Source organism: Emys orbicularis, chromosome 3, assembly GCF_028017835.1.
Source record: "Emys orbicularis isolate rEmyOrb1 chromosome 3, rEmyOrb1.hap1, whole genome shotgun sequence".
Lineage (NCBI taxonomy): Eukaryota > Metazoa > Chordata > Testudines > Emydidae > Emys > Emys orbicularis.
The window spans coordinates 129,878,466-129,896,313 of NC_088685.1; the positions used below are offsets into that span (position 1 = coordinate 129,878,466).

Here is a 17,848-nt window from a genome sequence, read left to right on the forward strand (position 1 = left end):
CAAAAACAAGGTTACACTGCAACTTCATCCTCAATTCCTCCCGAAGGTCTAGTCGGAATACCACATTAATCAAGAGATTCCATGGCCAGTGTTCTACCCAAAAGCTCACGCCTCCAGCGAGCAGACCAGCCTTCATACACTAGACTTCAGAAGGGCCCTCACCATCTACTTTCACAGGGCTAAGACTTTCCAGGCCTCCCCTAGACTATTTGTATTATTTGCAGAGAGGATGAAGGGTCAACCTATTTCTACTCACAGGCTGTAAAAGTGGGTTTTGGGTTGCATCTTAACCTGCTATGAATCCATTGGGATGCATCCCCCTCACAGAGCAACAGCACATTCCACCAGAGCTCAGTCCACTCATGGGGACATCCTTCAGTAGAGCTATATAACAGAAATATGTAGGATTGTAACTTTGTTTTTTATTCATACTTTTGCCAAGCATTATGCCATCTTACCTGCTTCCAGCGATGATACTACCTTTGGTGACACAGTCCTCCGAACTGTCTTGGACTTGCCTCCTCAGCACCCAACTCCTCATTGAGTTACTGCTTAGGAGTGTCCTATGGTGGAGCATCCATAGGGACATATACTCAAAGACAGAGATGTCCCTTGCCATATGGTAACTTGTGTTCTTTTAGATGTTTTGTCCCTATGGGTGCTCCAACTCCCACCCTCCCTTCCCTTGGCTGTGGAGGCTGTGCTTTTGCGGTCAAAAAGGAACTGAGGGGCAGCAGGTCCGTGCCTCCCAATATGGCCTAATTTGGAGGCCCCACCGTGCTGCTCTGTACAGGCGCGGATCCACATACACAGCCTTGCATTCTCCAATTGAGAGCGCACAGGCATGCATTCATCCTATGTTGGAGCACTCATAGGGACAAAACATCTTGAAGAACTCAAGTTACTATTAGGTAAGAAACCTCTCCTCCTTCATCCAAGAGTTTATTTCCTGTAGGTTTTCTGACATTTTAAAAGTGGCAATGGTTGCATTAAGTGAGAATGAAATAATTATCAGCATATCACTAGCAGTTAAGTCCATGACACACACACCCACCCCTCCAAGAGGTGGGTGTGTGTGTAGATATTGAGGAGGAGAGACTAGTATGGATCCCTGTGGGACACTGCACATGAGGGCCTTTGGAGAGGTGGAGCAATTAAATTACCCATCACTACTGAGCTCTGCTGGAGAACAACAATTGGAGCACTGTAGCCATCTACTTCTGCTGTGTCATATAGGCAGGTTAGTACAGTACCTTGTAGTCCATTGTGACAAAGGCTGCAGAGAGGTCTAGTAGCATGAGCATGGAGACCTTGCTTGAGACCATGGCCATGAGGAGATTGTCTTTTAGTGCCACTAGAACAGTCTCTGTACTGTGCCCTAGTCCGAAACCCAACTGTGAGGCATCCAGGATGTTGGCTGATGTCACATGGTGTTGGAGGCTGGTGGTTCCTACTTTCTCAGTTATTTTGCCCGGGAAAAAGAGACTGAAGACAGAATGGTGGTTACAGCGATCTTTGGGATCAAATTGACTTCATGGGGTTTAAGTGAACTATTGCATTTTTAAGGAGTTTGGTAGTTGTGCTTCTCTGAAGGAGGCATTGACCATTTCCATTCTGCACTGCCTTTTACCAGTCAAGAGGGCTTAGATCCATTTCACAGGTTGTGCCTCTAATATTTTTCAAAGCTTTTAGAGTTTTGGCATGTGTGATGTGGCCAAACTCAGTCTGGGGATGGTAGGTTGATGATAAAGCCTGCTCAGCCAGGACTTTCTTTCCTAGTTAGCCCCATAGGTATTCTGTTATCTATCAGTGAATTGTGCCAACAGCTTTTCACAGTAGTTGATGCTTGGGTCTGTCTGGACTATGCAGTCTGGATTGATTATTCCACTATGCAGAATAGCTCTGCTGGCTGAGATTCTGCTGCACTGATTGTGGAGGAGTTGAAGGCTCGTATTGTCTCCTTTCCTGCCATTGCATAATCCTGGAAGGGTTGTTTGTGCTGTTGGCAGTGGGATTCAGAATGTGTTTTGTGCCACTGGCATTCTAACTTTCTGATTGGGTGATTCACCTGCTGTAGTTCATCAGTAAACCATGGTGGTGATCTCGGTCAGTGTGGGGGGAGAGGATGGCTTGGAGCCAAGGGAACGGTAGATTCATAGATTCCAAGCCCAAAAGGGGGACCATTGTGATCATCTAGTCCAGTGGTTCTCAAACTATTGTACTGGTGACCCCTTTCACATAGCAAGCCTCTGAGTGTTCTGAGGATTTTATAATAGACTCCTGCAGCATAATTTAAAGGGAAAGGAAACAAAAGGGTGAGTCTGGCCTGGTAATGTGAACAACTGCAGTTTAAATGGAGAGAAGAGTCCTGCAGCTGGACCTTTGAATATAGGTGGTAAATATCGGCCACTCAAGATACTGCCGTTTAAAATGCCATGTTAATACATCCTGTTTACTCTGACAGGGGAAACTGGCCCAGAAGGTATGCAATGAACTTTTGCCCATTCAAAATGGTACACACAAATGCACATTATCCCAGCCTCTGTGAAGCCTGTCATCTTCTCAAAAGCCAGTAAATTGCAGTAGCATGTTCCCTTTCACACACAAACTTGTCTGCCTCTTTTAGTGCCAACATCTTTTGAATGTTGTCAGTAACACAGCAGTCAGGAAATCTTTTTGAACCACATTCATTTGTCAGTTTTCATATTCCTACCAATACAAAACTTGCTGCCAGGATACACGCCTGTGGAACTTCCAAGTCTGAAAGTGGCTTTTTATGGTGCTGCAATATTTAAGTGATGTGTAGGGAAACGATGGTATCTTGGCATACTATTGTTCACTGAACTCTGCAGAGAGGTTTGTTTGGTCTGTCAGAGTCGGACTGCCTCACAAGAATTCAACTGGTCTATAACTATGATCCTGGCTTTGGTTTGCCAGAAAAATTATAGTGCATACATATCAGAGAGGTAGCCGTTAGTCTGGATCTGTAAAAAGCAACAGTGTGTCTTGTGGCACCTTTAAGACTAGCAGATGTATTGGAGCATAAGCTTTCGTGGGTGAATACTCACTTCGTCAGACGCATGTAATGGAAATTTCCAGAGGCAGGTATAAATATGCAGGCAAGAATCAGTCTGGAGATAACGAGGTTAGTTCAATCAGGGAGGGTGAGGTCCTCTCCTAGCAGTTGAGGTGTGAACACCAAGGGAGGAAAAACTGTATAGTGCATACACAAAGTGCATACATGTAAATATTGCTTATTTCCTGCTCCTGTACAGCTGCCACATTTATATTCCCCATTATAAAGATTTCATATGAAGTAACTACATAAAGTACTCAGCCTAGTTTCTGGATCCCTAAAAAGAAATTCCTTGGATGCAGGGTTTCCTAATAGGTTTCTCATAAGGCAATTTAGTACTCCATGAAAGAGCAAACAGTTGCATGGATTGCACTAGATAACATAATTAGAGGAGCAGGTGCCAAAGCCATGCGAACAGCCAAAAGTATCTGGCAAAACTAAACTAATCCCACATGGAAGAGAATGAGGAACAGCTTTCCTCATGGAGTACTATCAGGATTTGGAGAATTATTAATTCTATTCTGTATCGGTTCTTATACTCTTCTAGGTATCCTGGGTTCAGGCCATTGAGCAACTTGAAGGGAATGACTGAGACCTTGAATTTGACTTTTATGTTCTTTAGGAAGCCCACGTAAAGAGCAAAGCACAGATCAGATGTGTTCACGGTAGCCCGTGTTGCTTAGGAGACAAGCTGCAGTGGTCTGTACTAGTTGGAGTATCCTAAGGGCTGAATGCCCAGGTATATCACAGTGGTGTAGTCCTGATGAAAGTGAGAAAGATGTGAATAACTGAGGCTAGGTCATCATTCATGAAGAAGGGATGGACTCTCATTCCCAACTGGAGAGGGTAGAAAGCATTACTCATGGATGCAGCTATGTGAGAGCTTAGCATCAGTGAGGAATCAAGGCAGCACTCCCATACTATGGACTGGACTGAAACTTTTCAAAATGCTTTCCTCTGCCCAGCTGCATCACTTCTGTCTTGCTCAGGATCAGCTTCACCCAGCTGCTGTTCAACTGAGTGGTGTGGTCATATATAGTGAAGGATAGGTAGAGCCGCTAGCACTTGAGTCCATGTCATCTGACCAATTCACCCAGTGGCTGCATGTAGATGTTGAATGGAACTAGAGAGATAATTGATCCTTGTGGAACTCTACAAGTGAGAAGCTTAGTGGCGGAGGTGCAGTTTCTCATCGGGTGTCCCTCCAGGAAGGATTCAGACCATTTAAGCCCATTACCTTGGGCCCCTGCTACCTCCCTCAGATGAAACAACAGTATTGTATGGTCAAAAGTGTTAAATACTACAGAGAGGTCCAGAAGAATGGCAATGGATGTCTGCCTTCTATCCACTGACAGGAAGAGATCATTCATCAGTGCCACTAAAGTGGTTTCAGTTCCATGTTTTGGCGTGAATCCAGATTGTGCCAGGTCTAGGATATTGGCTCCATTAAGATGAGCTTGAAGTTGGCCTTTGGCTAGTTTCTTTATGAGTTTGGAGTTTTGTCCCTATGGGCTTGTCAACACAAATGTTGAAGTCTCCCAGGATGACAAGTCTGGAGTATTTCACTACCATCACCAACAAGGTATCAGTGAGCTCTTTTATGAACACTTTAGTCTGTGTTGGTCTTCAATTGAACATAAAATCTATATTAGCTGTGGCTCTGGTTTCTGTTGCCAGCTGAGTTATGTCAAATGAACTTGTCTTACCTCAGGCACCTCTTTTGGATTTGATAAATTGGCACACAATGCTAGCTTCAAATGAACTGTACCTTTATCTCCATAGCATACAACACCCAGGGTCCCTAGTTCTATCAGTGATTTCCTACTAAAAATCAGTTAAGCACTGTGGGGTTCTTCGAGGAAAGCTGTTAGGCAAATGAAAGATTGTTTATCATATACCAAAGTGCATAGATCTGATTGTACAACTGACTTGCCAGATTACACAGTGATGTTATAGCCATGTTGGTCCCAGGATACTGAGGTAATATCTTTTATTGGATCAACTTCTGTTAATGAGAGACAAGCTTTCGAACTTGCACAGAGCTCTTCTTCAGAACCATGTAAGCTTGAAATCTTGTCTCACCAACAGAAATTGGTCCAGTAAAGCATAATACCTTGTCTCGCTAATATGTCGGATTGCTGTGCTAAAATTTGTCCTAATTTTTTTAACTTTATATAGTCTCTCATTTCCCTGATTCTGCTGCATTTTACCGGTGAACTGGAAAGCTGTAGGACTTAAAAAAAAAAAAGAGAGAGAGAATTGTTTTACAAACCTATTAGTTTCAGCATGCAATGCAGTACCTCATTTTACATACTGAGGAAAAGTGAGGGATCATACCCTGAAAGTATATTTTTTAATGTCAGTTAACATCTTTCAATGTGCCCTGACCAGAGCTTTTCCTGGTGTCATGCATATAGAGGCACAAATATGCTCTTTGTGTGGGACAAGCTCCAAAAAGTGAAAACTCCCAGTGCAGGGCAGAGGGAGTTGTATTGATTTGTCACAGCACTACCCTCTCCCCTGCTCACAACACAGTGGTTGTGTGTATTACTATAGCGATGGTCTAGGAGCCCTAGTCACTTTTCCACAGCCTGTAGCTCAAGGGCACCGACCACCCCCATCTCCTCTCCCAGTCCTAACTCTAGGGAGACAGCGGGGCCTCCCTCCAGGCGCACAGAACCACGGCATTTTAAACAGGCTGAAGCGCGCTTCCCACGGACAGCTTGTGCTCGGACTCCCCCTTTCTCTGCCCCGGGGAAGACAAGGGCCCGTCTCTTGTTTCCAGTGGGAGAGCTGCCGTTCTCCTGTCCCCACAGGCTGCTGCCGGAGCCGGGGCACCCAGCCCGACCCCCAGCACTAGGGCAGCCGCACCTCCACGCGACGCCCCCTGCTCCCGCCATTCAGCGAGCCCCGCTCCAGCGCGGGGCACCTGCTCCCACGTGCGCCGCCCGGCAGCTGGTGGGCACGCGCTTCAAGCTACCGTACAGCCCACCGCTCCAGAGCGCGTGCGCTGCAGAACTTAGGCGAAGGCGGGCACGCGGTCCTGCCTGCGAGGAAGGCGCCATCGTCCCGCCTCCCTTCCCCCCCCCATCACCCGCCGCCGTTGGATTGGCAGGCTGTGGCTGTCACTCATGACGGAGCAGAGAGCAAGTTCCGTGCAACAGGTTCGGTTGAGCGGAGGCCAAGCGTCTCAAGTGTCCTCAGTCCCTGCGTGGCGCTCTCCGCCGCTGCCCCAGCGAGGGCCTTGGCAGACGCTCCCTAACGCTTGTCAGTGAGCACTCGGAAAGAGCTCTGGTATTGTCACACGCTCCCTGGCCCTCCTCCAGCCAATCGGAGTCTTTGCCTAGTGCGGTGGGCGGGCGGACAAGCGTTGTCGCCGTAGGAACCGAAGCGAAGCCCCGTCCCAGCATCTGATTGGTCGATTCAAAGTGATTCTTTGCGCGAGGTGGAGGTTGTTGGGTGCGCGCAGCGGGACCGCGCGGTGCCGGCGGCAGGACGGGGGAGAGGATGCGGCCGGATGGCGGGATCAGCCCGAGCTTCGTGGCCCAGCAGCGGATCCGGCAGCTGGAGCAGAAGCTGCGAGTGAGTGCGGACCGCGTTCGGGGCAGGGGCAATGCTCCTGGAGGAACCGGTGGCCCTGCCCCCTTTCCTGCAGGGGGTTGGGCCGTCCTTAGTGCGTCATGGCAGTGACGTCATCGCCGTTGCCCCGCCCCACCCGCTGCATAGAGCTGGTTGAGGTGCTGGGGCGGGGAGGAGCTGCTGTGCCAATGCACCGTCCACTTGGGTCCATTTCCCCGTCTTAGGGTTTTAAAAATCGTAAATTTCATGATTTCAGGGATTTAAATCTGAAATTTCACAGTGTTGTAATTGTCGGGGTCCTGACCCAAAAAGGAGTTGGGGGGTCGCGATACTGCTACCCTTACTGCTGCTGGTGGCGGCGCTGCCTTCAGAGCTGGGCAGCTGGAGAGCGGCGGCTGCTGGCTGGGATCCCAGCTCTGAAGGCAGAGCCACCGCCGCAGCAGTGCAGAAGTAAGGGAGGCCCAGTAGGGTATTGCTACCCTTACTTCTGCGCTGCTGCTGGCCGGGCATCGCTAGGGTTTCCAACCCTCAGGATTGGTCTGGAGTCTCCTGGAATCCGCATCAATCTCCTGGTGACTATTGAAAGCAATCCGGAGATTTTAATAGCATATTTAAAGAAAATGACGTTGTGTCATGTTGGAAAGAAAATTCTCTTGGAATAGCTTCAGTTGGCAACCCTAGGCAGCACCTTCAGAGCTGGGCACCCAGCCAACAGCTGCCGCTCTCTGGTTGCCCAGCTATGAAGGCAGCGCAGAAGTAAGGGTGGCAGTAACCGCAACCCCCCCCCCCCAAAATAACCTTGTGACCTCCCTGCAACTCCCTTTTGGGTCAGGATCCCCAAATTGAGAAACACTGGTCTCCCCTATGAAATCTGTATAGTACAGTATAGGATAAAAGCACACAAAAAAACCCAGATTTCATGGGGGGAGTGTGACAAAGGGTAGATTTTCCCTTGATATGTTGTATGTGAGCCTATGTGAGTTTTACTGTTTTGCATGAATACTGTGTGTGCCTCAGTTTCCCTGTGTGCTTCACCAATACCTCGGTGGTGGGAATAGGAGTGTGTGACTTTGGCTGAAACCTCTGGGGCAGGTGAGGCTTCTCCAGCTGCCTGCACATATGCTATGACTGGTGCCCTTCATAACCTGAGACCCAGGAGAGGGGATGCGACCAGGTGACTCTTTGCCCGGGAAGTGACAGAAAGAAGGAGGAGGAGGCACAATGGGGGGTGTCTGAGGTCGGGTTGCTAGAAGTTGGCAGTCTGCTTGGGGGAACTGGAAGAGGGGGAGTCCAGGGCGTCTGGCCCAGGACTCCCCAAAATGGACTTAGCTGAAAGTCACTGATTTCTGTGCTAACAAGCTCTGTTCTACACTGTGTTCCTGTCAACTAATAAACCCTTCTGTTCTACTGCTGGCTGAGAGTCACTGCTGACTGCAGAGCTGGGGTGCAGGGCCCTCTGGCTTTCCCAGGAGCCCCACCCGGGTGGACTTTCTGCGGGAAGCGTACGGTGTGGAAGGGGATGCTGAATGCTCTGAGGTCAGATCCAGGAAGGTCAAAGCTGTGTAAGCTACTTGCCCTGGCAACAGTATGCTCAGAGAGAGGAGGCATGCTCCCCCAGAGTCCTGGCTGTCTTCATACAGAGTAGTTCCAGAGCATTGCCCCAGTGACTTCGTCACAGGGAGACCAGATTTCATGGACCATGATACGTTTTTCATGACCGTGAATTTGGCAGAGCCTTAGTCATGGGGGAGGATGAAGGAGAAAACAGGCAGGGGACTGAAGGTGATGGGGCAATAAGGAAGGGCCCAGAGGGGTTGTGCAGCAGAGAGCCCCTAATCTTCCCCACCATCCCGCGAGGCCCTAGGGAGCCAGTGGCACCGCTCAGGGGAGCTCCTACTGGAGACCAGATCGAACAAGGGAATGCAAATAGGCCCCACAGTTGCAGACCCCCCCCCATCCAGTTTCTGCCTGCTGCAGGGGAAGATGACCAGGGTGCTGCAACCTGACACATCCTACATAGGTGTGCACCAGAGTCTGCCTCTCGCCGCAAAAGGGGCAGGTGTCAGGGGAGTTTGTGAACCACATCAGGCAAACACCTGTGCTCGCAGCCCCATGAAGGAGCTGCCAACTAATATCCCAGGTGGGCTGTGGAGCTGGAAGCCATGGCGATACCACTCAACGATGCACCCACCACAAGGAGCTGGGGCAAGGGAGTAGCTCTTGGGCAGAACTTCATCTCTGTGGTCTCCCCGGTGCTGCTGCTCACCGGCCCATGGTACTATGTCCCCTGCTGGGCCTGGCCATGGGCAGCCTGGTTCAGCTGGATGGTCCTGGGGGTCAGGGCCCATGTTGGGAGAGGAGCTACGTGTTCCTGCCCCAAGTTCCACCTGCTCAGGGCACCAAGACAAGATGTTGCTCACAGCAGGATTGTGCAGATGTTCAAATATGCGCCATGGGCTTTGCCGTGCTCCAGGGTGCCGCAGCTGTTGTGTGCTGGGACACACCTATGGGCAGAGCTGCACTAAGTTATAAACATATGCCTGGCAGCCTGCTCCCATAGTCATGTGATAAGATCAGAACCTCAGTTTCCATTACAAGAAAATGTTTCTGCCCCTCCTAGTTGCTAAGAAAAGCTTGAAAACATGACCTGAATGTGATCAGTGCTGTGATGTCTGCCTGACTCTGTAGATGCCTCCAGCAGGGAGAAGAGCACTAAGCACTAGAGTTGTGGAAGATGCTACCTGGCCTCTTACTCACCACCAGAACAGATAAGGCTGCTCATGCTCTGGAGTGTCCTCGGATGCTCAGATTGAGATGCCCCACTAAGTATTGTAGGATTAATTCCCCTTTGATGGGGCTCAGATGCCTTACAGCCTTTTGTTTCCGAGGATCAGTTTGAGGACTTGGGGGGAAATGGTGACCATCATCCAAGCACGTTCCATTTGAGACACCCCAAAATGAGCTGTCATTCTTAGCAGATTGTGCTTCTGTATGTTTTATACTCATCCTTTTCCCTTTCTACATGCTTTGAGTAGCAGTGAAATAATTTAAATGTCGGCGTTGATAAATATCATTGGACATCTGAGCTAGGATCACAATTAAAATATAAAATATATATACCAAAATTAAAATATAAAATTGAATCCATGCTGAGACCTTGAGAAACTTCTGATTCCCCAGATAATATTCCTTTTCAGCATCTTCTGGCAATCGGAAAAGAGCAACATCATCTGCTTTCCCAACCCGTTTTGGCTGTGTAGAAAAGAACCCCTTGTGGTTCCAAAATTGGGAAATTTTCTTTGTGTCTGCAATGCTTACTTCTCTGCACTACCAGGAAAGTATAATCTGTACAGATCCTTGAAATACAAGATTGGGTTCATGGCTGTTCTTACTGTAAACAGTAATGAACATAAGAACAGCCACACTGGGTCAGACCAAAGGTCCATCTAACCCAGTATCCTGTCTTCCAACAGTGGCCGGTACCAGGTGCCCCAGAGAGACAACATTCTCTGGCAAGGAGTTCCACAGATTGACTGTGCGTTGTGTGAAAAAATACTTCCTTTTGTTTGTTTTAAACTTGCTGCCTATTAATTTCATTTGGTGGCCCCTAGTTCTTGTGTTATGAGAAGGAGTAAATAAAACTTCCTTATTTACTTTCTCCACACCAGTCTTGATTTTATAGACCTTTATCATATCCCCCCTTAGCTGTCTCTTTTCCAAGCTGAAAAGTCCCACTCTTATTAATCTCTCCTCATACGGCAGCCGTTTCATACTCCTAATCACTTTCATACCCCTAATCACAGCTATCTTCGAGACATCACCGACTTCCTGAGGAAACTACAATGCATTGGTGATCTTCCTGAAAACACAATCCTGGCCACCGTGGATGTAGAAGCACTTTACACCAATATTCCACATGAGGATGGACTACAAGCTGTAAGGAACAGTATCCCTGATGAGGCCACAGCATGCCTGGTGGCTGAGCTTTGTGACTTTGTCCTCACCCACAACCATTTCAGATTTGGGGACAACTTATACCAGGAGTAGGCAACCTATGGGATGGGTGCCAAAGGCGGCACGCAAGCTGATTTTCAGTGGCCCTCACACTGCCCAGGTCCTGGCCACCGGTCCGGGGGGCTCTGCATTTTAATTTAATTTTAAATGAAGCTTCTTAAACATTTTTAAACCCTTATTTACTTTACATACAACAATAGTTTAGTTATATATTATAGACTTATAGAAAGAGCTCTTCTAAAAACGTTAAAATGTATTACTGGCACGCGAAACCTTAAATTAGAGTGAATAAATGACGACTCGGCACACCACTTCTGAGAGGTTGCCGACCCCTGACTTATACCTTCAAGTCAGCGGCACTGCTATGGGTACCCACATGGTCCCACAGTATGCCAACTTTTTTATGGCTGACTTAGAACAACACTTCCTCAGCTCTCGTCCCCTAGCGCCCCTCCTCTACTTGCGTTACATTGATGACATCTTCATCATATGGACCCACGGAAAGGAGGCCCTTGAAGAATTCCACCTGGATTTCAACAATTTCCACCCCACCATCAACCTCAGCCTGGACCAGTCCACACAAGAGATCCACTTTTTGGATACTACAGTGCAAATAAGTGATGGTCACATAAACACCACCCTATACCAGAAACCTACTGACCCCTACACTTACCTACATGCCTCCAGCTTCCATCCAGGACACATCACACGATCCATTGTCTACAGCCAAGCCCTAAGATACAACCGAATTTGCTCCAATCCCTCAGACAGAGACAAACACCTACAAGATCTTTATCAAGCATTCTTAAAACTACAATACCCACCTGGGGAAGTGAGGAAACAGATTGACAGAGCGAGATGGGTACCCAGAAATCACCTACTACAGGACAGGGCCAACAAGCAAAATAACAGAACACCACTGGCCATCATGTACAGCCCCCAGCTAAAACCTCTCCAGCGCATTATCAATAATCTACAACCTATCCTGGAAAACGATCCCTCACTCTCACAGACCTTGGGAGGCAGGCCAGTCCTCGCTAACAGACAACCCCCCAACCTGAAGCAAATACTCACCAGCAACTACACACCACACCACAGAAACACGAATCCAGGAACCAATCCCTGTAGCAAACCTCGTTGCCTGCTCTGTCTCCATATCTACTCTAGTGACACCATCAGAGGACCCAACCACATCAGCCACACCATCAAGGGCTCATTCACCTGCACGTCTACTAATGTTATATATGCCATCATGTGCCAGCGATGCCCCTCTGCCATGTACATTGGCCAGACCAGACAGTCCCTATATAAAAGAATAAATGGACACAAATAGGACATCAGGAATGGTAACATACAAAAGCCAGTAGGTGAACAATTCAATCTCCCTGGACATTCTATAACAGATTTAAAAGTAACTATTCTTGAACAAAAAAAATTCAGAAACAGATTTCAAAGAGAAACAGCAGAACTAAAATTCATTTGCAAATTTAACACCATTAATTTGGTCTTGAATAGGGACTGGGAGTGCCTGGTTCATTACAAAAGCAGCTTTGCCTCTCCTGGAATTGACACCTCCTCATCTGTTATTGGGAGTGGACTACATCCACCCTTATCAAATTGGCCCTGTCAACACTGGTTCTCCACTTGCGAAGTAACTCCCTGCTTTCCATGTGTCAGTATATAATGCCTGCATCTGTAATTTTCACTCCATGCATCTGAAGAAGTGAGGTTTTTTACCCACGAAAGATTATGCCCAAATAAATCTGTTAGTCTTTAAGGTACCACTGGACTCCTTGTTGTTTTTGTGGATACAGACTAACACGGCTACCTCCTGATACTAATCACTTTTGTTGTCCTTTTCTGAACCAATTCCAATATATCTTTTTTGAGATGGGGAGACCACATCTGCACGCAGTATTCAAGATGTGGGCCTACCATAGATTTATATAGAGGCAATATGATACTTTCTGTCTTATTCCCTTTCTTAATGATTTCCAACATTCTGTTCGCTTTTTTGACTGCGGCTGCACATTGAGTGGATGTTTTCAGAGAACTATCCACAATGATTCCAAGATCTCTTTCTTGAGTGGTAACAGCTAATTTAGACCCCATCATTTTATATATTGAATTTCATTTGCCATTTTGTTGCCCAGTCACCCAGTTTTGAGAGATCCTTTTGTAGTTCTTCACAGTCTGCCTAGGACTTAACTATCTTGAGTAGTTTTGTATCATCTGCAAATTTTGCTACCTCACTGTTTACTCCTTTTTCCAGATCATTTATGAATATGTTAAATAGGACTGGGCCCAGTCCCCCTTGGGGACACCACTATTTACTCTCTCCATTCTGAAAACTGACTATTTATTCCTACCCTTTGTTTCCTATCTTTTAACCAGTTCCCAATCCATGAGAGAACCTTCCCTCTTATCCCATGACTGCTTACTTTGCTTAAGACTAGACTAAGGGTTCTCAATCTGGGGATCATGAGCAGGCTCCAGTCATCCTCCTTTTTTTACCCTTTTCATTATTTTTAAAAATAGTCTCTGCAATCATAATGCTAGAAATATCTTGAAAAGGAGACCTGAGCTTTAACTGATGCAGTGATGCCTGCATAAATCTGCAGACAGCCTGAAACAATAGCTCAGGGATTTTCAACCTAGGGGGCATCGCACCCAGCAGAGTTGCAAACAGATGTCATGGTGTCGTAAACACCCACACTTTCCCAAGCTGCTAAACCAGTTAGGTTGGAAGGGAGTACCAGTATGGGAAAGTAGGTCTCAATATTGAAAAAAGGTGAGAACCAGTAACTAGACAATCTAATAAATGGAAATTATTTATCCTAAGTGGTTATAAAAATGTATATTAAGGTAAAATATATTAATGAAAGTTTATTACATCACACCAGCTTCTTACACTGCAATAGTCGTGCTGCTGAATAATAAGTGCATGATTGTCAAAAGATTATTGGTCTGACTACATTCAGAAATTATTATTTCAGTTTTATTGCTGAGGGTGAGGATGCGGAATCTAGCCTATCAGTTGTTGTTGTTTTTTCAGGCTAAAGAAGAAAGAATAGTTGTGCTGGAAACAGAAAATGCTCTTCTTCATCTGAAACTTGCAGAGGTAATTATTTTGTGCATGCTTAATCTCTTGTAAAGTGGGTGGAGATGTATCCATGTTGTTTGTGAGTTGGAGCTAAAACCCACCACCAAAAAAGAAGTTGTTGGAATCCTTTTTCTCCTTTTCAAATTGTGTCATCTTCCTGTGGAGTAAACTTTCGAAGGACAGGGCATAGCCTCACTTTTTGTGAGCACAAATTTTTGCTGGCAAAATTTTCACATTTTCTTTAATCGCAGGTGCAAATCAGGTAATCAGAAGTGCAAATACTAGAATACTTGCCTGTAATTTCATGCCTTCAAAAATGAACTGAGGGAGTAAACATGCATGCCAAATTTGAGAACTTTCACACTGAATTACCTTATTTCTGCTTGCAGTTGAACTGGACGTGCAAAATGTAAGTGCAGATTTTGGGGGTGCAGTTTACACCCACAAAAAGGAGGCCATTCTTTTCAAATATTTGGCCATAAGTAGGTTTCAGGAACCTGCATTTTATAATTAATGGGCTTATCAAAGATGCTCTATTCAGTGTCTTCATATTTGTGTACATGTGTGTCTTGTGTTGGAGGGAGTAAAACAAAATGTCATATAAGCAGTTGGAAAAACCTAGCTATGGCTAAACTAACCCACTTTCTTTCATCATACCGCTGATCAGAAGGGACAACTATTTCTGGAGCAATTATTGAAATAATGAGCAGTCCTCATAAATACTGTAATATTTTGCCTCTTCAAATCTGGGTCTCTAGAGATTAAAAGAAATTTGAGCAGTTGTTTGTTGTGCAAGACCAGGACTGGCTGTGTGGATTAGAGGTAATAGTGACTGTCAGTTGAGACGTTCTAATCCAGGCTGAGTCATTAAATCACTGTGTGACCTCAGGAAAGCCACTTGCCCTCACTGTGTCTTGGTTAACTCTGCTGGATGAAATTGGGTTTGATTAAAAAAATAAGAAGTCCTGACTGCAAGCCAGATGGTGCATCTGAGCTGACTTTTGCTGGGTACACAAAAGAATACTGTACTTTTTTTCAGCGAAATATATTTTTATTGTCTTTTGTAGCATTTAGTGACGGTATTCTTAGGAATTTGAACTGACCTTTTGATCTCAAGCATACAATATGGAGACCATTCTAGATAGTAAGATGCATCAGAGGGAAGAATGTGTCTTGTAAACAAGATACCCTCCTCCAGAGCCAAAGCCAGTATGAGGACTTGTCTACATGATGTTTAGTCTGCACTGGAGAGTTTTATATTTTAGTTTGCACTAGTGTGTCATGCATTAACTGGCCCATGTGGCCCTTGCTGGCTCACACTGGAAGTTCACTGGTGTGCATTAATGCAGTCCTGTTTCAAACAGTACTATATTAACGTGCACTGGGGAACTTTTAGTGTGTGCCAGCAGAGTCTACGCGGGTCAGTTAGTGCAGGACACGCTAACAGAGACTAAAATTTACACTCCTGTTCTGTGGACTAAAGCATTATGTAGACAAGACTAAGGTTTTCAATATTCTGCCTGTAGGGCTAATCAAGCAGGCAGTCTGTCACGAATCTAGACATTGCTGCTAGAAAAATCCATTCCAGAGTTTCACTTGTTAACTGCCAAATATACTGTGTGGCTGGAGCAGATAAAGATATATGGGGAGCACCCTGAATGCACCACAAGCAGGAGGAATCATTGCCAATGGTTTCTGACAATCAAAATATCTTTTTACTTAACTGTCAACAGAAATGCAAGTACAAAGCTATGTATAGAAAAATATAATATAATCTGTGGTCACGGGTGGTTTAATCATTTTCATGATAAACTTCAGATCCTTTCCTCCTCATAGAGTGGAGGGAAGGGACCACTGTTTCGGACTTACAACTTGAATATCCTTCCCCTTTTTCCCCATTTTACTTTTTCTTCCCCTAATACAAAAGCCCCCAGTAGAGCTGGTGCAAATATTTAAACCCTCATGGAAATTTTCAGGGAAAATAAAAGATTTTTTTTGAGGTTTTCATGGAAATTCTCCGTGGGAAATTTTGAGTTTTCAGTGGTTTTGGCTGAAAACTACCAGATTTTTGCCAAAAATGTAAGTTGTAGTGCTTAATGGGAGTTGCAGCTTGTTCTTTGTCCCCATTCTCCTCTGTGGGCCAGGATCGCCAGCTGGACTACAGCTCCCATGATGCATCAGAGTCTCCCTTTTTTGGTGAGGGGAAGCTGTGCAACATGGAGTCCCTGGTTGTGGTGCGTTATGGGAGAGCAATGCCCATTTTTGGCCAAAGTCTTTTGAGGAAAAAAGGAAAATTTCTGCAGAAAGCAGACACTTTTCATGAAAAACATTGTTTTACTGAAACCCCAACCCTACCCCCATGTCACTTTTGCTCTTTGACTGGACTCTTAAGAAGCCATCAGTGCCACTCCTTTGAGTTAAATGTTGGCCTGTCCAGTGCACTGGCCCAGAGGCATAAAGGGATGCAAGTACCCTTGTGCCAGCTGTCTGCATCGTAGGCAGCAACGTGGGCTTTGCAAAGTGGCTACTGACCCTCTTTTGCTCAGGTGGTTGGGTTGGGGGTATAGTGACACCTCCATTATCACCCTGCACCAGCCAGCACGGAGAAGCTTCTACATTGGATATAGATTTGATGAAGTTTGCTCCCTCCTGGGAGCAGTGGGCTAACCAGGAGGGAGGTTGTGGCTCTCTGAGCCACAGGACTGTCTACACACAAACTTGTGCTGGGTTTAAATAAGCAGGTTTAGTTAAACCATGGACCCTTGTGAGTGAACACACGATCTTAAACCTGTTTGTATTGGTTTCTTTTGCTCCACAAATAAATTGATACAAACCAGATTTAAATCACTTTAAGGGTGTCTACCTTCACAGCACATTGATTCAATTGAATTGGCTAAAAATCACACAGTATGCTGCCCTTTATCTGCCCGTTACTTAGGACCTGGTGGTGATGGGGGACTTCAACTACCCAAACATCTGTTGCGAAAATAACACAGCAGGGCACAGATTATCCAATAAATTCTTGGAATGTATTGGAGACATTTTTTTATTTCAGAAGGTGGAAAAAACCACTAGAGGAGAAGTTAGATTTGATTTTGACAAATAGAGAGGAACTGTTTGAGAATTTGAAAGTGGAAGGCAACTTGGGTGAAAGTGATCATGAAATGATAGAGTTCATGATTCTAAGGATGGTAGGAGGGAAAACAGCACAATAAAGAAAATGGATTTCAAAAAGGCAGACTTTAGCAAACTCAGGGAGTTGGTAGGTAAGATCCCTTGGGAAGCAAATCTTTGGGGGAAAAGAGTTCAAGAGAGTTGGCAGTTTTTCAAAGAGACATTATTAAGGGCACAAGAGTAAATTATCCCACTGTGTAGAAAAGATAGGAAGTATGGCAAGAGACCACCCTGGCTTAATCAGGAGATCTTCAATGATCTGAAACTCAAAAAAGAATCCTACAACAAGTGGAAACTAGGTCAAATTAAAAAGGATAAATATAAACAAATAACACAAGTATGTAGGGACAAAATTAGAAAAGCCAATGCACAAAACGAGGTTAAACTAGCTAGCAACATAAAGGGTAATAAGAAAACATTCTACAAATACATTAGAAGCAAGAGGAAGACCAAGGACAGAGTAGGCCCCTTACTCAACGAGGGGAGGAAACAATAATGAAAAATGTGAAAATGGCAGAAGTGCTACATGATTTTTTTTGTTTGTTTCCGTTTTTATCAAAAAGGTTAGTAGCAATTGGATGTCTAACATAGTGAATGCCAGTGAAAATGAAGGTATGATCAGAGGCTAAAATAGGGAAAGAACAAATTAAAAATTACTTAGACAAGTTAGATGTTTTTAAGTCAACAGGGCCTGATGAAATATATCATAGAATACTCAAGGAGCTGACTGAAGAGATATCTGAGCCATTAGAAATTATCTTCAAAAAGTCATGGAAGACAGGAGATATTCCAGAGGACTGAAAAAAGGCAAATACCATGCCAATCTATAAAAGGGGGAATAAGGACAACCTAGGAAATTACAGGCCAGTCAGCTTAACTTCAGTACCCGGAAAGATAATAGA

At 45.5% G+C, this 17,848-nt stretch overlaps 1 protein-coding gene across 1 annotated transcript in view; it reads left to right on the forward strand.

The window, feature by feature from the left end:
- The first annotated feature begins 6,583 nt into the window (after nucleotides 1–6,583).
- The window catches only part of KIF25 (kinesin family member 25), a 72,788-nt gene continuing 61,523 nt past the window's right edge, over nucleotides 6,584–17,848 (forward strand). Inside the window, exons 1-2 of the mRNA XM_065402180.1 lie at nucleotides 6,584–6,658; nucleotides 13,725–13,790. Coding sequence (XP_065258252.1) covers nucleotides 6,584–6,658; nucleotides 13,725–13,790 — 141 coding nt within the window. The remainder of the gene's footprint in view (nucleotides 6,659–13,724; nucleotides 13,791–17,848) is intronic.